Raw genomic sequence first — 20,077 nt, 5'->3', positions numbered from 1 at the left:
AGAAGATAATATGCAGACAAGCGAAGATACACAAGGCATTGGTCCTGTAAACGGAACTCGACCAACATCATGAGTTGCAAAAGGAAGTCGAGAATTTCAATCTCAAGCTCGAGCTCAGTAAGGGGAGAATGGAATTCAAAAAGCAAAACGAAAACTTCAACAGAGTTCTTTCCGAAAAAAATCAATACATTATGATATTGAATGTAAGTGCTCGCAGCCCCAGAAGTTACCGACGCTAACGGCATAAATCCGAAAGGAATCCATTGCTGCCTGTCAGGACTCATGGGCAAAGGAAGTGGCAAGTCTCACATCCAAAATGACGGAATTGACCAAGGAGCTGCAAACCCTGCGAGACGAGAGCGAGACGCGCGCAGAACAAGTCCGGATTGCTCAAGAGAGTGCATTTCGAAACATGGACACCGGCAAGTGGGCGCCTCTGGAGGATACTGCCATCCGCGCCGAGCTCAAAAAAATTGAAGCCGGGATAAGGCACTGGGCTAAAACGTACGCATTTGAGGATTGCTCGATAGTACAAAATTTGCCGTGTGATCGTATAGCTTGGATTGTAAACGAGTTGCGAGAAATCGGTCTTTCTGAACAAGATTTTGCCGCAATAGTCAACGGTTGGAAAAACAAAGCGCCTCTTCTTTTGATACAGGCCATCGTTTCGAAAAATCTGATTTACTCCAACTTCCATCGCCCTTTTCACTTTTTGCGTGGTGTCAGCCAGACCGGCACTGAGTACACGAATGGTGTCAGGAGTGAATCTCCCTTTGCCATAGATATGCAAAATTTGTATGACGACTTGCGACTTGGTAAGCAAGCCGTCAAACCGCAGATTCTGTTCAAGCTGACATCCCTTCAGTCGACGAGCGACAAGCCCATTTCTGGCGATCCGGGACGCTCCGACAGCTCAGTGCATCGGGACCTATAGCGGATGACGTTGTTGCTATGCGAGACGATGCCAGCAATCGCCTCGCGTGGAGAATTATCGACGGCCCGCTGTCTCTAATGCTCCGGGGAGTTGGCAAAGAAGAGTCGAGGAAAAGATATGAATCACTTGCTTCCCTTTTTTCAACCGCTATTAAAATCTCTGCTCGTCTTTGGACTCAACGAACGCATATGCGAGTAGGTCATGAAAATCGATTTAAAGTGGACTCGTCTATCACGGTTGCACACCGTCTCCAGAAACTGGACGAGGGCGACACCCGCCTCGACGGGAAAAACATTCTGGCCGTCATTCAGCCTGCGGTTGTTGCATATGGGACGAGTACAGGCGAGGATTATGAAAACCGGAGAGTCTGGCTGAAGTCGATCGTTCTAGTCGAGGAATAGACTTGCTGAGCGGCTGAATGCGATCAATGCCTTTTTGTTCAGTCTTGGGGTATAATCCTGGCTAGGGCGGGTCAAATAGCACGACGTATCCAAAGCAATTAGCTACATACCATTGTGCTCAGTTCAGTTCCATCCCTCAAAAGTGAATTCCTAGCCATCTGTTGTGTTGAGGTTGAGTGATGTTTCGGGCGCCGGAGAAACCGCGGCCGGAAGCACCCGTTGGTCCTTGGATAACTACTCCGCGCTTGATGGACTATCGTTTCCACCAGCCCCAGATAGCAGTTTTATTTTTATGTTTTGCAAGTAATATATAGGGATCAGATCCAATGCTTGAAGCAATTCGAGCGCCATGATGCTTAACCAGGAGCTAGAATTCCCCGAATGGGGTCGATTCACAACCCAGTTGGATGAACTTGTCATTTTAATATGGATTTAATTAGTTGGAAATCTGTTGAGGAAATGATGCAAAATTGTCAGATTGGAAAATAACGCTATTATGAAGCCATTTAAGGGCATCGGCACGCTTGAATGAACAATATTCGAGAATTCGCCAGAACGCAGACCCCAGATCAAATTATGCAGTTGAATATTATCAAACAAATCACTCCCAAAATCCAACCCAATTCCCAATGCATCCGTTTGTTATCCGGTTCGGCATCATTTTGGTATTTCCATCATCCCCATCTCCGCTTCAGTCAAGCCATTGCGCGGCATAGGCTTCGCCATTTTCGTCTTCTCACGCGTGTATCTCAGACGAATCCACGAAATCAAATTGACAAAAAAGAAGATTCCAATTGTCGCGGCAGCGATGGCAAACGAATATCCTGCAACAGATTTGCTGTCTTCACCATTGTTACCAGGATCGAGGAAGGAGTACGTGTAGTATCCCTGGGTTGCGTGGACGATATAGGCGAGAGCGAGGTAGAGGAGGAGGATAAGGAGGAGAAAGGGAAGATGTAGAACCGGCGAGTTCGGGGCAGTCGAGAAAATGATTTCGAAAAGGGAGAATAAAGGAGGCATGGCATGTTGGGAGACCTGGATGTTAAATTCCGGGTTAGTTGGTCCTACTCATGGAAAAGAGAGGACAGTGCGATACTAACGTTAGTCCATGCGTCGAACACCACCGGATACCAAGTTCCATCGTATAATAGAGCCCAGTACACAATCAGCACTATAAAGGGGAAATTGATGACCGTCGTACGGAACAGGCCGTGCATCGTGCGGAAACATCTCGGCAGTCCGTCAAAAAATACCGACCGACCTCTTGCAGCGTAGACGAAAGTATGCAATGAGGCGACAAGGAAGTAGAATGCGATTCCCCAATACGTCAAGTTCGTAAAATAGCTGAACGACTGTTTGTTGGAGATATTGTCGCCATGAGTGCCCCTCCAGCCAAAGATGAAGAAGATGGTGAAAAAAGTATAGAACGCGACGAGCCCTCGGAGGGCAGCGAATACGAAGGGGGTGAAGAGCCAGGACGTCTCGAAGAAGAAGAGGCTGTCGTTGCTGTGGTCCGCGCCCATAAGCGTATTGAATGAGCGGGCCATGTTGGCGTTGTAGCGGAGCTTTCTCTCGTCCAGAAGTCGACGGCCGTGTCTGCGCAGGAGGATAGATTCGATCAACGATATTTGTTCAGAGAGGAGAGAAATCAGGATGCGAATCTGGGGAAGATGGTCAAAGACCGTCGAGTCACCATGGGCATGACGCCAGGTTTTAATACCTGACTATGAAGAGGCATTCATTTTTGGCTCTGTTGACTCTTATCAACGGTTTTCAGCTGGCCCCTGGATTGTGGTCCCAGACCTTCCTTGGGACTGGGGTGAAGTCAAATGGAAACGTCGTGTAGCCTTTCATCGTGTGATAATTTCAACTCCCCTTCCATAGCTAGTTCTTAAGGCTGCTTAGCTCCTGAGAAGGTAAGATGCACGCCGAAAGCTTGCTATGGTTGGACGATGCACCAAGCCACGCCGACTAAGCAACTTTGCTCATTTTACGTAGACACCCCAGTCAACGGCGCAACGCTGCCTCTTCAACGACATCGATTTCCGTGGCTCTATCTGGCTGGCTAAAGTTAAGCCCCGGTTGCGGCCATCATGGATCGAAGTCTAATCTACAATGCGCCGTGAATTACATAGCTGCTGGGTTGGTTTGGATCAAATCCGTGGGTTGTCGAGCACCATTGATCCTTGAACATGCGGACAACCAAATCTGATAAATCAATGAAGGTTGCTCAGTTCCGGAAATCCTGTGAACCAGGTGCCGAGTCTCCATGCACTGACGCCTTCGAATTCCCTAATAAACGGCCCTTTGCGGGGTGAAACAAAGCTGAGATAAAGCCCACTATTTGAGAACGTTGAAAATCAACCGCTTTGCATGCGGTCATTTGAAGAGATGGATCCCCGGGATCTAATTGTTTTGATAACACCGGACTTCTACCACGTATCCGCATCACATTATCAATTAAACAAATGCCACTGTCAGAGGTTCTCCATAGCCTGTATTCACACCATGTACGCAGAACCGGTGGCTGACATGTTCTCTAGATGAGATTTATTTCAAAACATCCAAAATGTGAGCCACTAGGCAAAGGACTGTTTGGAACATATCAGGAGATATCCGCAGAAAAGCAACCTTTAGATTCACCAATTTTATATGTATCAATATTAACTGATTCCCGGGATAGCTTTCATCCTTGTTCAAGAGAAGAGGCGACTGCGCGGCTCATTGATCAAAAACAAGTGTTATATCGGCTATCATAGGGTATCATCATCCAGTTAGGGCAGGCAATTGGGGAAGTGGGCCTAATGGTCAGCAAGAACGAAACTTGTCGTGGTATGTCCTCATGGAGGCATCCTTGCAGGTGGACGGAAAGAATATAGGAGAGCTTTTCGGAGGCAGTTGGGAAGGAATTTCCAATGATTAACTAGAGCATTTGTTGAAATTTAATAATAAACTGACATCCACCAAAATGGAGATGCCGCGTGATCATTTTTGCCGCAGATTTGTGTTGATATACGCAGAGTATAACCCATTGCGAGTAGTGGGTTGGCCCACGACTTTGGAAGAGCTTTGAGCTTATGAGCACCGAGCTGCAGTTACCGAGTAAGCATCATGATGGCCATACGAAGTAGACACCTGGCGTTGTCTGGTCATCTGCGGTAGTTATGTGCTTCGGCCGGAGTTGTGTGACAGATCAGTCAGTATCCACGCCTGAGAAACATCTCCTGAAGATGAGTGTTAGGCAGGGGTTCCTAGCAAACATGGCAGAGAAAAATTTGCGAGGTCGAGACCATCTGAAGAACCACGGATTCAACTGGAGACCTGATTAACTCGGTTCCTGGACCAAAGAGCCAGAAAAATATCGTTTATTTGGTCCTCTAATGGAAGTGGACTCGAGGGTTGTTTTGGCGTTCAGCCGTCTGATCGCAAGCGGCGTTGGATCTTGTCGATTCACAGGTGAGACGGAAACGGATTCCCTTGATTTCGTGTTGGAATCTTGAGACTCTCGTGTCTGATATTCCCAGCCGTGTTTCTCTATTGCGAGGGAGCGGCAAACCACCACAGGGCTGTAACCCCTAATAATGGAGTGGGTGGGATGATGGAAGCGCCTTTTGGATTGACAAGCTTCTTTCTTTTTTCTTTCCTTTTCCCATTTATTAATTGGTGAAGAATGAAATGAGCGACACGCTTTGACTTGGCTTGGTTCTCACTAGTCTGGCCCCTGAGGATGCGCGGTGGAGACGACGAGGTGGGAGACGGCGAACGTCAAACATCCATCGCCATCACCGTGTTTAACTGTCAGACGTCCTCTCACTCCTCTCGTGTTGCGAGAAGACACCGTCCTTGCGGAGTTTCCCAGTCTGTATGACTCTTATAATCCATTCTTTTGCTGGCTCGTATCTAGAGTCGCCCTTTTCTTGTTGCCTGAGGCCTCTTCCATTCATTTGACTACTGCCTCACAGTCCTCGTTTCTCAAAAGACGTCACATCTTGACCATCACCGTACTATCGCTAGTCAGTTCCTCCTTAGCGCATCCTCGCATTCCTCCATAACTAGATGAGTGCAATGAAATTGGCTCCCACAGTCTAATCGAACGATTACAGCAGGCACAGACGTCCAGTTTCTTGGTTATATCCAATACATTTCCTATGGCCAGCAATGACCCTTCAGAATCACAAGCCAGCCCTGGCAGTATGAGTCCTGGCGACCGCTTGACTCCCCCGCGTGTTGAGCACTACGATGGAGAAGTCCCTCCGGCGCTTTCACCTCTGGATGCCTTTGCCGCTCAAGGTCGACTCCTAGCAAAGCAATTCGATCAGTCGAGGAAAGCTGGTCGGCGGATGAGTCGCATTCCACCAGCAAGCGTTGCCCGATCCCTGTCTCGACCGCGACCAGGCTACTTTCGATCGGCTTCTGACGAGAGACGGCGCGACAATGCGAAGGCGCCTGTGAATCCTGCCACTCGAGAGCATAACAATCCGTCAGTGGAGGAACCTAAAGTCAGGCCTCAGTCTCAGCACCCGCGGTTAAGTGGTGTGCCCACTAGCTATGAGGGAAGAGATCCGCGATCAGGCGAGAGAAATGCTGCTTACAGCCGTTCTAATTCGAAGGAGCACTTTGCTGAATTCCCAGACGAGTATAGTGAATTGGGCTCAAGCATGGATACCACTAGTCCAGGGCGTGAAAAAAAACCGCTGATTGGAATTGGAGTGACCGTATCAAAAAAGAAATCACTGAATGGTTCTCCGTCGAGGTCCAAGTCTAACACACTCGCGCCTCCAATTTACTTGCCGAGATCAGCCAGCAGTCCAGGTTTCTCACACCTAGAAAGCTCCGACGATGACTACTATCCCAGTTCCAATGCAGGCTCTACTTTTTCCAAGCCAAGGAAACTGTCGTCGAGTAGTGGTGTTTCTATGCCTCACTCGCCAATGTCCAACTTCACTCGCCCACATCCACGCTCGCCGTCACCAGCATCGGAAAGATCCACGCCTTACAATCTTCAGCGGCCTTCATTCAACTTCTCTAGGCCTTTAAGTAGATCTAGCACGAGCGTATCGCTTCCTTCACCATTGACTCCGGAAATGAAGCCTCCCATCGAACCACCACCTCGAAATAAGGCCCGAGAAAATCGACCTGCACCCATCAAGATTACAGAACCGTCTCCGTTAGCACCCGGATCCACCGATGAACCTCCCACTTCCGCTACCTATACATACGCAAAATATTCGCTTCCTCGTGGGAGAGAGCTTTCCAGAGACTCAATCGTTTTCTCTGGCTTACAAACCCCCCATTTCGAATGGCAAGAGCCTCTTTTTGAGTCTCCTCCAACAAGTGCTATTCGCGAGAATTTCGAGCGGACGCCATCTCCACCTCCAACAAGAGCACAGCCGCCTACGTCCTCACCAAAATCACAGAAGGCTTCCCCGGCAAAAAGTGTCCATCATATGGGCCAATCACTGCCAGCCCCAGTGCGACGCTCGTTTGATGATAAGACCCAAGAGGTGCTGACATTGAGAACACCCAGTATTGGCGCCAAACAAATGCCAAACTCCGCTGATCAAGACGACGCTAAATCTACCTCTGCACGTAGCACCAGCACCCTTCGTCCGCATACCAGTCAGAAGGAAAGCAAACCTAACGAAAGCGATGATGCTCCCACTGAGTTAACTGCAGATGACTATGTCGCCAAAGGGATCGCCTGCCATGAAAACGGATCGTTCAAGGAATCAACATATTATCTACGACTGGCAGCGTTGCAAAACCACCCAACTGGGATGCTTATGTACGCATTGGCTTGCAGGCATGGATGGGGTATGCGCCAGAACCAGCAAGAAGGCGTTGAATGGCTGCGAAAGGCGGTAAATTCAGTTGCAGATATTACCCAGGAGGTAGATGCCGCAAACTTGCAGCTCAAGGGAAAAGCTCTCCAAGAACAAAAAGCCCGCCAGGCGCAGTTTGCCCTTATTATCTACGAGCTTGGAGTCAGCCACCTCAACGGGTGGGGTGTCGATCAGGATAAGATTCTAGCACGACGGTGTTTTGAAATTGCAGGTCAATGGGGCGATGTCGACGCCCTGGCGGAAGCTGGATATTGTTTTGCGGAGGGTATTGGTTGCAAGAAAGATTTGAAGAAGGCAGCCAAATACTATCGAATGGCCGAAGCGAAGGGCATGAGCGGAGTTGGGATTAGCTGGTACGTCCCCCTATCTTGCCCCTTCTTTGAATCTGTTTTATTTACCAATGTGGCATTGATAGGATATACAAAGACAAATACATGAGCGACGACGAGAAGCCCGTACCTCGCAATGCGAGTGTGAAGTCGACAGCACCCTCAGAGAAGAAGCCGCTTCGGAACAAGTCCCGAACCAGATCAATCTTTGGTCGGAAAAAGTCGAGCGCTCACGATGGTTGATACATGATATCACATCGTCTGCTTTTCAGACATTTTCGCTTCCCTGCTACGGCGAGTATTGATTGGTTTTCAGACCTTAACTCTTCATTTTTGCTGGCAATTTTGATATCAGTTCTATTCATGCTTTCCGTTCACTTTGATTATCCCCCGTTCCTCTTCTTCTATGCTTCACCGACGTCTTTTACCTACCTCCACAGAGTGGAGGGTTTATTAATACTCACACCACCCTTTTATGAGCAGGAATCATACCTCCAGTCAGACACTCGTGCCAACATCTTCCCTTTGTTCCTTTGCGGATATGATAAGCTATGCTTTCCAATGTTCTATTTTCTTGACGCTTTCGATTCGTGATAAGCCGGGGCTGCTTTCCTCTTGATTTGAGACCTTCGATTCGTGCCTGGGCTGTTTTTATTATCTTTATATTGCGTTTGTTAATAAGCGTTTGGCGCATGCATTTGTCTGCACTGCCATGCGAAGTCTGTAAGATTATATAATTGAGCCTTTTCCTTATTTTTCTGGCCCTTTGGAATGGAAGAAGTATTCTAAATCTGTTCATGTGTCGGTCTTCGGTTCATCTCCGTTGTAGGATGGCCGGAGGAGACAGGGCGGTTTGATCGGCCAAATCTTCTGTCATCCACGTTCCCTTTGATTATGATGAAATTAAGGCGGATATCAAGCTCATGAAAGGGAACTTTTGGAGGGGAAGGATTTTTGGTGGGGTGAGGGCACGCTTCAATGTCCATCGTCGGCATTATTTCCTACATCTCACAACATGTGACAGCTGCCTTTCCCCGGACCTGGAGCTCTTTTTCCAAGACAACAAAGCCTTATTTTGTTCCCACGGGGAGAGTAGGAAATATGGGGTCTGGAGCAGGTTGTTTTATGAGGAGTATGCTCCACGTATATCAGAAAGTTTATCCGTGTTAAACCTGGGGAAAGGTTGAGGAGGGAGGTTTGGAGGATGGGATGGAACTTGAAATTGCCATATGGGAAGAGGATGATCATATTGCAGATCAAGGGGTTATGGACATGTTCATGTTCATCTTCTACTGGAATACATTTCAAGATGTCGAGTATCATCGGTGATCTCAGTCGTCTAGATTCTACAGAAGCCATGTGAAGATTATACGGTCGTTCAAATCAGCTTGGACAGAGTGCATGTGTATCTGCATATCTCCGACAGGGTCCTTCCTATTGTTTTGCCTGTTCCCAAATCGTCCCCTTCGTTGTGCCTCCGCCATCCAATCGCGGCATCGAAACGGAGGGTTCGCCATTCAGCTGGTGGCGACACAAGCAGTTCGCTCCCGTTCCCACCACCAACAGAAGTAGAACATGAGGAGATGGTGAAACGGAGGGCGCTGGCTGTTCCGAAAATAAATCATATTGGCGATGGTCGAAAGACGTTGGAAATCGGGTATGCTATTTCTGAATCAGCAGCACGGGCAGGGTGAGACTAGCTCGACGAACTTGCGGAGAAGGGGCAGCGAGCTAAGAGTTGACTATCGTGGCCGGCTCCATCGTATGCATGGCATCATGTGTCTTCAGAGTCCCGTCTCGCAATCTGGTCTTGGGGGGGCAAACGCCGACTGTGCTCTCGATACTCTTTTTTTCGAGTCATGAAGGGAAACGAGGAGTGGCGACCTTTATGCAGTAAATATTTTATTTCGCGTTCCAGGCTCGCATCACGGCCTCAACCACGGAAATGCCTTGAGGGAACTCAAAAGTCAATTAATATTAAGAAACCAAGCAGTCTTGCTCCCCTGCAATTCCATTACGACCTGTCTTGTGCTGTCTGGTGGCTTTTGGCTAAGCGTCTGTCTGGGCGCCGCTCGTCGATCTCGGCTGAAAGTCAACCAAATGGCAAATGACATGTGCTGGCTGAACTGACTGCTCTCTGTGACTTGTAGCGATAATCATGTTCGACGTCGCTTTCCCAGTGTCTTTGCTGTGCGACCTCAAATCGCGAACTAATCAGACACGATGGCGAGAAAAAGTCACGCTTTGATGGACTGTCTCTCCACAACTGTTGCTCCAGAATACCCTGCAAAGTTTTCTTCCCTCCCTTTAGCCTTTCTGCGTCTCCCCCACAGCTGGATCCCCGGCGAACAAGATCCAAACTCCCTGGTCGACATTGCAGAGCACGCCAGCCAATGGACGCCCGCGCGCACTCGAGCCCTTGGACCGCGGATAAGTGGCCAGCAACATGTGATGGCCAACTTCTTGCTGAAGGAAGCTTACCCCCGTACCGTCGATCCAGAACCAACAGAAACCCTGGAGAAAAGTACGGAGTGCATACCAGCAAATCATTTTATTGTTATTTATTCGTAGCCGGCTGAATTGCAGCGCGGTTGAGAGCTGGGTGGGGGAAGAAAAGGAGCAAGAAACGGGCGGACCCATGGTAGCAGGCAGAGCTGCTCCTGGACCCAGATGGATATTTAATATTGGGGAGAATTATCAGGCGGGGAGGAATTAAATACAAGATGGGGACGGCTTCGTTTTTTTCTTTCCTGGAGATGGATCTCGCCTCCCAGCAAAAAAGGTACATCAATATTACCAACGCATAAGATTAATTAAATACACCAGTCCGCCCTCCCCTCCATCCTCGACTCTTCTCTCCCTTTCTCCGCCTGCTTTGCGACTCGTTTCTCTTCCATCGCTCTCTTATATCCAAAGGGGGTTTGCAAGCTTAGTCTGTGGGACTTTTCTTGTGCAAAACGTGCTTGGATACCTTCGCGCTTGAGTGGACTGAAGGTATGGTTTCTCTTCCTCCCTGGGATGTTGCAGGGTATACCCCCATGCATTTGTCAACTCGGAATCATCCGCCATTGAAACACGTTTCAGGGGACACTGGTCTTCTAAATACATGGGCGACTAACTTGTCGGCAACTCATTGATTTGCGTTCATTATATATTGGCATTGCTCCAAGCATGTGTGACTGACTCTTCCTGCTGTGCGACTGGATAGGAGAGAGTCCCTAGTCGGATCGATCCAACCTCTTCTAAATAGAGCTTGCTTCCGCGACCCTGGTAGGGATCTCCTGAAGCAATTCTTTGGTTGAGCAAGAAGGACAGAGGAAAAGGAGACGCATCAAGCATGTCCGATAATCTGGATAAGAGCCACCACGATGCGGTCGAGACCGCCGCACCTCCCACTAAGAAGCGTGGTTGCGCTGCACACTGCAAGCGGTTCTGGTGGGCCTATGTCATCGGCTTCATCGTCGTCCTGCTTGTCGTTATTCTGCCTGTGTAGGTATTCGTTCGAAACCACTCACGGGGACAGTTTGCTGATCATCGAGATAGAATCTACGTTGGATACCCTAACATCGCCCAGCGAGATGTCAACCGATCAACCCTCGAAATCACGGAGATGGAAATCACAGACCCATCTCCAGACTCATTCCACATCAGACTGACCCAGGTCATTGGCTCCAAGAGCAAATACCACCCAAATCTTGACGCATTCAACGCGGATGTTTCCCTCCCCAACAGCGACGAGCCATTCCTCAAACTCAACGTTCCAGCCGTCAAGGCCGTTGACGGTGCGGTTGCTAAGATCGACCAGGATGTGGACTTGCCCAATGGCGATGCTTTCGCCGCATACTCGCTTGCCGTCATGAAGCAGGAAGAGGTCTCGATGATCGTTTTCGGTGAAACCGGGTTGAAGGAAGGATCTCTACCCAAGACCACTGTAACCTACAACAAGACCGTGACTATGAAGGGTCTTAATGGCCTTAAGGGCTTTAACGTGACGGAGTTTGAGATCACACCCCGAGACGACGACGGAAACAACATGCGCGGAAACGTGTTCATTCCCAACCCCAGCGTGATGACTCTGACTATGGTAAGGAACCGCTTCTTTTGCGTCAAGCAACGGTAAATCGGAAAACGTGTACTAACACAAATCTCAGGGCAATCTCACCCTCAGCCTCTCTGTCGATGGGAAAGACATTGGCAAATCCTTCATGAACAACGTCGTCATCCGCCCCGGCGACAACAACATTGAAATGAAATCCAAGGTCGACCAAGCGCAAGTCCTCGGCCTAATCGCTGGCAGAAACGCGCGCTACCGAAACGGCATTGTCCCTATTGACATCGTCGGTGACTCGGCGGTTTATAACGGTGAAGATCTCCCCTACTATTCCAAGGCCTTGGCCTCGAACAAGTTACATGTGGAGTTGAACGTTGGAGCTGCACTGGGATCCTAAGGAATCCATGCTCTCTTGGTTCCCTATTTGTGGCTACCGCGTGTATATTCCATTGCTTTGGATGCGAACTACTCCTTTTTTTCCCTTCCGATATGTCTTGCGGCGCATTTCAAAACAATGCCGTATAATTCTTTTTTGGGAATCAGAGCTTTAACTACATAACCTATGCTTAGGAGCGGAGCATTCACTCCGAGCATCCCATGATTATCCTCCTGACATATGCTTGACGATTTAGCCCACTTTTCCACCTGGGCTGGATGAGATTTCTCTTATCTTCCTTTTTTTCTTTTTGCATTGAAATACCCCATCTGGTTTACTGTCTGCCCAGCCTTGGTGATCTCCAGGGCATGGAGGTGTATGGAGATACTATGAAGCAAGAATACTTTTGATGAATGTACTGTACATAAGGACACGTAATAACGGAGGCACATTGTATTAAGTACGGAGTACTGACCATTTACCTGATCGCACTTGACTCCCACATTATATTATTGCCCGCATATTCAACTCGACATCTATATCCGCGCTGAAGAAGCTAGCAAGGCGCTAATCTGTTTTGGGACGAACCTAAAATGGATTTGGATCAAAACCTTATTAGAAAGCACGGTTACATGCCTGCCAGTTATAGAAAGACGCATCACTCCTGCCATACCATGCAGCTTTCATCCACAACAATCGCGCCGCAAAGCATTTCAACCACATCTCATGCTACCTCTCTCCTCTAGACAGCGCTCGTCAAAAGCTCAATTTTTGATGCAGGATGTTCAAATACGGACCTACTTACGGTCCATGGCCCCTTGGAATCAATGGTGCCACCAACAAGTCTGATAATAAGATGATACCCAGTGATATCTCCATCTACTTTAATGCTGTGTACTATCCCAGCTGGAGGATCTATAAGAAACAGCCTCCGTCTTCGCTGACGCTAGGATGCGTGAGCCATGTTTTTTATGCGTTTGCATGGTATGGGACCTAGCCTAGTGGAGCCGTTTCCCGAACCCAGTGCCCAAATGCTGCTAGGCCATCTCTTTTTCAAACATGTTTTGTTTTCTTTCGGTGCAAGCTGAGGGTGGGCAGATGGATGATGTTAATTTTCTTTACTCTAGGGTGAATCCAGATGGCACCGTCAGAGTTAGTTCACTTTCGTTTTGTGCGCCTGGGTAGTATAGACTCGTTGACGGACTTTTCAGGTCGGTGATCAGTGGGCAGATGAGCAGATGCCTGTGGATGGGACACATGGGTGTATTAGAGCGTTTGCTCAGCTGAAAGACCAGCATGCGGGCCTGAGGGTATTACTCTCAATTGGCGGGGGTGGGATGGGTAGCCAGCATTTCGCGACTGTTGCCGGAAACCCGATAGCGTTGGGTAACTTCGTGCGGAGTGCAAAGGACCTGGTGGATAAGTTTGGTCTTGACGGGCTTGATAGTACGGCGATGTTCCCTTGAGCATTCACCATGCAAAAAATATTTTTTGCCGAAGCTAACACACCGTATAGTTGACTGGGAGCACCCTTCTGATCTCGAGCAGGGAGAAAATTACGTCAATCTTCTTCGTGTTTTACGCGAAGCCCTCCCATGGTCTTGCTACACACTCACCACCGCGCTTCCTGCCGGAGAATGGGCCTTGAGACACATCAACCTTAGTGATGCCCAATGCTACGTTGATCTGATCAACCTTATGACCTATGATTTTTCTGGCCCCTGGGCTCCTAACAGCGGCCATCAATCCCAACTGTTCTCGCCTGCAGTTCCGCATCATGAGGCTGCCGAAATCTCCTGCCACTCGGGCGTGTCATATGTTTTGGCCCAAGGCGTTCCTCCGAGCAAAATCCTCCTCGGCATTCCCGCGTACGGGAGAGCATTTCCGGGAACAACGGATATTGGGCAGCCTCACTGCATCAGAGATGGAACGAATGAAGATGAAATCGTGTTTGATTACCGTGACCTTCCGCTGCCGGGATGCCTAGAGCAACAAGACGACTGCTTGTGTGCGGCATATTGCGTAGACCGCAACATGGGTTTCGTGTCATACGATTCAACGAAAACGGTGGGGCACAAGGCCAAGTTCGTGAAAGATATGTGTCTTGGAGGTTTGTTTTATTGGCATATTGCCGCTGATGCTGTTGGGAAAAGGAGTTTGGTCGCCACAGGGTACAGCGCTTTGCATGATTTATACAGCAAACCATAGTTAGATGGCTGGTAACGTCTATGTGGTGAGGAATTGGCCGCCCTGGTTTGCAACTGCAAGTCAGAGGAATTCAAAAGAGTCGGTATCATTATCAATTGAAAATTCATTGAGTTGTTTAGGATAAACATAATGTTACAAGAGCCGGCTGGCGTATTTGGGCATCATCCAACTTATGCTACGCTAACATAACCGCTGATAGATTGGATTTATTGATTTTATGGACGTAGGGAATCTCCCAGAACGCTGGGTCTATAGAATATAGCTCATCCGTCCGTCAATAATGTGATTGAAGCGAACAATATACATGAGTGTGAATGCATGGCTAATAAACTTATGTAAGCAGGCCGGCCTGATAGCTATGACTTTCAGGAAATTCCAACTACTTCACCCATACACTGAAGTTTGCTATTATCTCTCTATCTCACTGCACGGAATTATACACTATCTGCAGGAAATCTTTTGCGCCAAAATGGCAGAAGTCCATAGTGTCGTGAACCGGATTGTGTCCGCCGACAATCCGCGCGATCCAAATTTCACCAGATTCGCCTTCAGCCCGTTCCTACGCAAGACATTCGGCTTTGGTCTCGCCTCCGATGTCCCCGTCTGCAAGGCCTATCGCGAAGGGCACTGTCCCCTGGGTCCCATGTGTCCCGACCGGCACCCAACACCCTCGCGAATCTCAACAGCGACGTCGCCCGCTATCGCGCCATCGTCTACGCACGGCAGTCTGGTCTGCAAACATTACCTAAAGGGACTATGCAAAAAGGGCATAAAATGCGAATATCTACACGAATACAATCTGCGCCGCATGCCGGAGTGTCAATCCTTCTCGCGGAGCGGCTACTGTCCAAACGGCGATGATTGCCTGTACCAACATGTCCCCGAAGAAGCAAAGCTACCATCCTGCGAGCATTATGAGAAGGGCTTCTGTCCGTTGGGACCGCTGTGTGCGAAGAAGCATGTGCGGAGGAAGATTTGTCCGTTTTATCTGGCTGGGTTTTGCCCCGATGGGAGAGCGTGTGCGCACGGTGCGCACCCGCGGTGGCCGGAGAATTTGCCGAAGCCTACTGTGAGGGTGGAGAAGTCTGCGGAGGAGATTGAGAGGGAGAAGGCTCGAATTCGGGAGGAGCAGGAGAAAGAGGAGGAGAGGGAGCGGGAATGGAGGAGGGAAAATCGGGGTCGGGGTGGTCGGTTTATGGGCGGAAGGTTTCGGGGGAAGAGGTGATAATTCGACAGCGTGGCATAACCTCTTTTCTGATATTGAAATGGGCTGCATGAATGTGGCGTTACTTGTTGGGCTTTCCGTTGAAAGGCGTTGGTTGTTGCATTGTATTTCTTGTGTCTGGTTTCGTGATCTGAAGATACCCAGCTATATCACTTCCCGAATTCAATTGTTCGATATACCTATAGTCCAAAGCTATATAAGCCGTTTATTCCTACGGCGATTTACCCCGAGTTACGGAGTCTAGAAGAGGGGGTTTGGCGGGTGGAGTTGGACTCTCCGTATGCGGTGCAATTTCGGCAATTCCTCAAATCCAGACTTTGGCCTCCATCAATCAAATAAATTCACAATTCGATTCTCCTAGCTCCAGACAAGATATTTTGAGACTGAAAAGCTTTATTCTAGTTAGATTGACTGGTATTTTTTTTCACAATTCAGATACGTGACCCAATTCCTCCCCAAGGTTCACGTTCTTCGTATCAATGTCCAACCAAAAGCCCAACCTACTCTCCCAATTCACGCATTATGCGAGCACAGCTCCTGGGATTGAAAACATACTGCGACTACTACAGGCGGTTTCCCAGTTCTTAGCGGCATGGAGCTTCATTGGCGAGAGTGAAGCCGCCAAATGGAGGATTGCTGGAAATCAATTCTCGTTGGGTATTTTGACCCTGCGTACATACGACTCACCTTGGATGCTCATGCTAAATCATGACTAGGACGTCGATACTTTCGCTATTTTCAATTCGTTACTTTTTTCCAGAACGCGTGGGATACGTTCAATGGGCAGAACAAGGCCGTTTCTAGTCGTGGACGGATAGCCCTCAGCCTTGAAGTGTGCTCTCTGAGCTCGTTTGGAATGTTTCTTTTCTTGGAGGCTTTCACCATTGTGAGTATGGCTTTCCAAGCAATTGAGCCTCTCTTAGTTTGAAGCCCTACGTGGAGCGGACGTCTTTGAACGACGGTGTAGCTGATATAGTACCGCCTTCAGCTTGACGCCTTGGGCGTTTATTCAACGCAGTGGAGCAACAAGGTGCTCATTGAAGCCAACAAGTTCTGGTTCTACGCAATACTATTTTCAGCACTGGGCAACATTTGGCAGCTTCTGAAGCTCCAATATGCACCGACAAAACGGCCAAAAAGCGGATCGCCGAAATCGAGGGCGAAAACGAATGGATCAACAGTCAATGGCCACGGAAAAGTAAAAGCACGGGGCCATGTCAACGAGGGGGAAATTTTGCCGTGCTCCATCCTGATACGAAATCTAGTTGTGAATGGGTGCGACATTTTTATTCCAGGGTCGATTGTGGGTTGGATTGACGCGTCTCCTCTATTTGTGAACAGTGCAATGGTGCTGAGTACGGTTCTTGTTGGAAGAGACAGATGGACAAAGGCACAGGGGAGTGTTTAGGGTCCAGTTGTCCGAGCGGGATCTAGTTACAATCCGGCGCTGTAGACTTCTTTTCCCCTTGCGAGCTCATGTTGACAGCAAGTTAGCTGGAACTACATTACTTTCCCGTTCCATGCTGGCAGGAAATTCCTTGTCCCTGAGGGTAGTTAATAATTCGGCCTACTCCGTAGCGGAGCGACTGTTGCTCGGCCCTACGAAATGCCGGCATCCGAATGGGGGAATTTTGATCTGTTAACTAATAACTGTGTACGGAGTAACTACAGGGCGACCAGCAAACCCGCTAATCGTGGGAAACGACCTTGAGTGGACTTCAAAGGAATCTCCGCCAATGCATTTCTAACTACTGCACACGGTTCAAGAGAGAAGAGAAAAGTTGCAGATTTGTCCACTCCAGATAGCAGAATGCAGAAATGTGGTTGGCCCAGCCTGGCCAAAGCTGCATCCCAAGAATGTTGCCTGAAAGATTCTTGGAGACACAAGCAGAAAATAGGCACCAATTGACTGGACATGCAATGTTGCTGCTTTTGACTTGATGCTTGACCCAACCTCTCGAGCTGTTCATCCCCACAAAGGACACTACCGTCGCCAATCTATGCAGGTCCATAGTTGCCTAAAATCAAAGGTGATTGTGATGGTCTATCACGCTCATCGGCAAAGGGGGCAATCCCAGGGGCTCAACCCATTTCAAAAGATATAAATGTGAAGATCTCTCCTCTTTAATCTCAGAATTTCGAGATCTCAGTTGAGAACCAGATACCTTTTTCCATCGTGAAAAGTGCTTGTTATTCCGAGTCAAGAGATACGAGAATTGCCGTCACACACTGCCATTTCTAGTTGTTAATCATGTCGGATCAGCATACGGTGGAGCCTGAGCAATCTGGAGGGTTTCCCCTCTCCCCAGAGGAGCTATGCGAGGCTATTAAGAAGACCATGACCAAGGTAAGTGTTTTGTGTGTGCCTTTATACATGTTTCACTAACTAGATATATTGTTTAGGATTGCAAAATTGATGCTTGCATCGATAAATTTTTCTCCCAGCTTCTGGACCTGCCAGGGATAGAACTATATTGCCCATGGCGCGACTACTGCCAGAGAGATGTCGATCAGGACCAACTTGCAATGATTAAAGACACGCTGTTAGCTGATCTGGATAACCTCGTTCCAGAGTATGACGAAGAGGAACTCCCAAAGCCTGTGACAACTGAGGATAAGTTCAAGTTTCTAAGCGATAAGTTAGCTAGTCGCTGGGAGCAATGGTACACCTTGGTGACTGGTATGTCCTGTTCGAACGCTATTCGGGGGACTTAGTGCTAACTATTGTAGACGATGATGAAATTTACCAAAAGCTTCGGAGCGCTTTCGTATGGGAAATCAAGCCAGAAGACTTGGCGGAAATAGCTGCTAACAGTGATTCCGAAGAAAAGATGGATTCATCCCTGTTTGATGGATTGAAGGACATAATCCAGGAGAATCAGTCTAAAGCAGTATTCACTTGTGGGGGCTCGATTGCAATTGCTCGGTCGCAGAATAAGCGCAACCCCCTTCGGCAATCACCGCCAATAACTTTCTACTGGTCTTCAGAGGATGCTACTTTGCACAGAACCTTGATGCCTGAAGGGCATAGCTCTAACTCCTTTCAACAACTAGTCAAGGATTGCTCGCCGGCTACATTTGGTCTCGGGCAAAAAGACGTACTCGATACATCTTATCGCCATGCTGGAAAACTTGACGCTGACCGTTTCTGTTCCACATTCCACCCTGCTGATTTTGGTATTTTGGATTCCATTGAGCAGACCCTACTGCCAAACATCAATTCCTCCCAGGAGAATACTTTGGAATTCCGTCGAGTGCGAGCCGAGCTTTATAAACTAAATGTACGTTCGCATCCCCCCGCTAGAAATAAAGAACAAAGTCAATGATGGCTAACATTAACAGATTTACTCTGGCCCCTCGGGATTATTCCGTGCACACGTTGACACTCCCCGTTCACCAGATCAGTTTGGGTCTTTGGTCGTCTGCCTTCCATCCTCCCACGAAGGCGGGACCCTCATTGTCCGACACCAAGGAAAGAGCGTAGAGTTCGTTTGGGATAATGCAAGCTCTTCGCATATCCAATGGGCCGCTTTCTACAGTGATTGTGAACACGAGATTGAGCGCGTTACCAAAGGTTATCGGATGACTTTGACGTACAATTTATATGTTACTGAACCAGTTGGGGGGTGTTTACTGCCTAACCCACTAGTGGAGCCTCGCAGCTTTCCGGTGTATGGGGAAATGAAATCTTTGCTTCAAAACCCGGAGTTTATGAATGAAGGTTAGCAGTTTGCTGGCGTATGGCAATGATTTTTAGCTGACTCTGAAGTAGGAGGCATCCTGGGCTTTTACTGTTCCCATTCCTATCCCCACGCAAGTAAAGAGGCAAAGCTTCTGCTACCTCGAAAACTCAAGGGTGCGGATATGGCTTTGTACGCGGTGCTAAGCACCCTTGGGCTTTTGGTTCGAGTCCTGCCAGTTCTTCAGGTCAGTCTCCAATGCATTTGTAGTTTGAGCTAGTAGAATTGATATACATTGCTTTGCCAGGTTGTCGATCTAGTTGATGATTGGGAGTCGTACGAAAGATATTCCGTTGAAGAATATGCCAAAACAGGATATATGCCCAGTTACGGCTACAACTCCAAAAAACCCAAAAAGGGAGCCCTAAAATTGAAGTATCTCCACCTATCCTGCAGTGCAAATGATATCCAAAATATCCATGCACGATGGAAACTCCTGTACAGAGGCCGGGTACCCCTTGGTATCAATGGGCCGGATTTAGACGTCGTGGGAACGGAGCTTCATTCTAAGGCCACGCAAAACCATGGCCACGACTCAACACTGGGGCCTGTATGTGATATTTCAATGGACACCGGGCGCTATATTGGTAAATTCGCTAACTGTGACTAGATTCTCAAGGACAAATGGCCGAACCTCCACGTTGGCGGGATTAATTGGGTCAACGAGCCAAAGCATGAAGAGGAAGCTTTGACCCGCATGATTTATGGCAACGAGGCCTCCGTGGAAACGATTTACTCCAGCGCAGCTATCCTTGCAATCATCCCGCCTTGGGGCCAGAGAAACACCGGGAATCAGGGAGAGTAAGGTAAGAACCTCGTAGCCCAGCCGTAATTTGTTTCCTTATTTATATCGGAGAATTTCGGGGTTGCAAACGCTTAAAACAAAAATAGAAAACTTATATGACTGACTTGATTTGTTTCTATATTCTGTAGTTGAAGAACTAAATTGGACAATCGTGGACTCCTTTGC

General features: G+C 48.4%; 8 protein-coding genes across 8 annotated transcripts; 6 read left to right on the top strand and 2 right to left on the bottom strand.

The window, feature by feature from the left end:
• Positions 1–316: 316 nt before the first annotated feature.
• UREG_06766 (uncharacterized protein) lies at positions 317–1,335 on the top strand (the record flags this gene model as incomplete). Its single annotated transcript, XM_002583753.1, has 2 exons — positions 317–815; positions 866–1,335. 2 exons carry the CDS (start codon positions 317–319, stop codon positions 1,333–1,335), a joined length of 969 nt encoding a protein of 322 aa, XP_002583799.1.
• Positions 1,336–1,992: 657 nt separating this feature from the next.
• On the bottom strand, positions 1,993–2,882 carry UREG_06765 (uncharacterized protein; the record flags this gene model as incomplete). Its single annotated transcript, XM_002583752.1, has 2 exons — positions 1,993–2,370; positions 2,589–2,882. The coding sequence occupies 2 exons, from the start codon at positions 2,880–2,882 to the stop codon at positions 1,993–1,995; spliced, it is 672 nt and encodes a 223-aa protein (XP_002583798.1).
• A 2,601-nt stretch (positions 2,883–5,483) lies between these two features.
• Positions 5,484–7,750, top strand: UREG_06764 (uncharacterized protein; the record flags this gene model as incomplete). Its single annotated transcript, XM_002583751.1, has 2 exons — positions 5,484–7,531; positions 7,594–7,750. 2 exons carry the CDS (start codon positions 5,484–5,486, stop codon positions 7,748–7,750), a joined length of 2,205 nt encoding a protein of 734 aa, XP_002583797.1.
• Positions 7,751–9,814: 2,064 nt separating this feature from the next.
• On the bottom strand, positions 9,815–10,147 carry UREG_06763 (uncharacterized protein; the record flags this gene model as incomplete). Its single annotated transcript, XM_002583750.1, has 3 exons — positions 9,815–9,871; positions 9,997–10,021; positions 10,047–10,147. 3 exons carry the CDS (start codon positions 10,145–10,147, stop codon positions 9,815–9,817), a joined length of 183 nt encoding a protein of 60 aa, XP_002583796.1.
• Positions 10,148–10,844: 697 nt separating this feature from the next.
• Positions 10,845–11,955, top strand: UREG_06762 (uncharacterized protein; the record flags this gene model as incomplete). Its single annotated transcript, XM_002583749.1, has 3 exons — positions 10,845–10,996; positions 11,051–11,591; positions 11,659–11,955. 3 exons carry the CDS (start codon positions 10,845–10,847, stop codon positions 11,953–11,955), a joined length of 990 nt encoding a protein of 329 aa, XP_002583795.1.
• A 1,038-nt stretch (positions 11,956–12,993) lies between these two features.
• UREG_06761 (uncharacterized protein) lies at positions 12,994–14,142 on the top strand (the record flags this gene model as incomplete). Its single annotated transcript, XM_002583748.1, has 3 exons — positions 12,994–13,086; positions 13,146–13,380; positions 13,451–14,142. The coding sequence occupies 3 exons, from the start codon at positions 12,994–12,996 to the stop codon at positions 14,140–14,142; spliced, it is 1,020 nt and encodes a 339-aa protein (XP_002583794.1).
• A 469-nt stretch (positions 14,143–14,611) lies between these two features.
• Positions 14,612–15,367, top strand: UREG_06760 (uncharacterized protein; the record flags this gene model as incomplete). Its single annotated transcript, XM_002583747.1, has 1 exon — positions 14,612–15,367. One exon carries the CDS (start codon positions 14,612–14,614, stop codon positions 15,365–15,367), a length of 756 nt encoding a protein of 251 aa, XP_002583793.1.
• A 2,251-nt stretch (positions 15,368–17,618) lies between these two features.
• On the top strand, positions 17,619–19,093 carry UREG_06759 (uncharacterized protein; the record flags this gene model as incomplete). The annotated part of the gene is made up of 4 exons (XM_002583746.1): positions 17,619–17,714; positions 17,771–18,047; positions 18,098–18,648; positions 18,710–19,093. The coding sequence occupies 4 exons, from the start codon at positions 17,619–17,621 to the stop codon at positions 19,091–19,093; spliced, it is 1,308 nt and encodes a 435-aa protein (XP_002583792.1).
• Between the last annotated feature and the right edge of the window lie 984 nt (positions 19,094–20,077).

Source organism: Uncinocarpus reesii, genomic scaffold (genome assembly GCF_000003515.1).
Source record: "Uncinocarpus reesii 1704 scaffold_4 genomic scaffold, whole genome shotgun sequence".
NCBI classification, from domain to species: domain Eukaryota; kingdom Fungi; phylum Ascomycota; class Eurotiomycetes; order Onygenales; family Onygenaceae; genus Uncinocarpus; species Uncinocarpus reesii.
The sequence above is the reverse complement of the archived record's forward strand: the minus strand, read 5'-3'. Positions and strand labels throughout refer to the sequence as shown.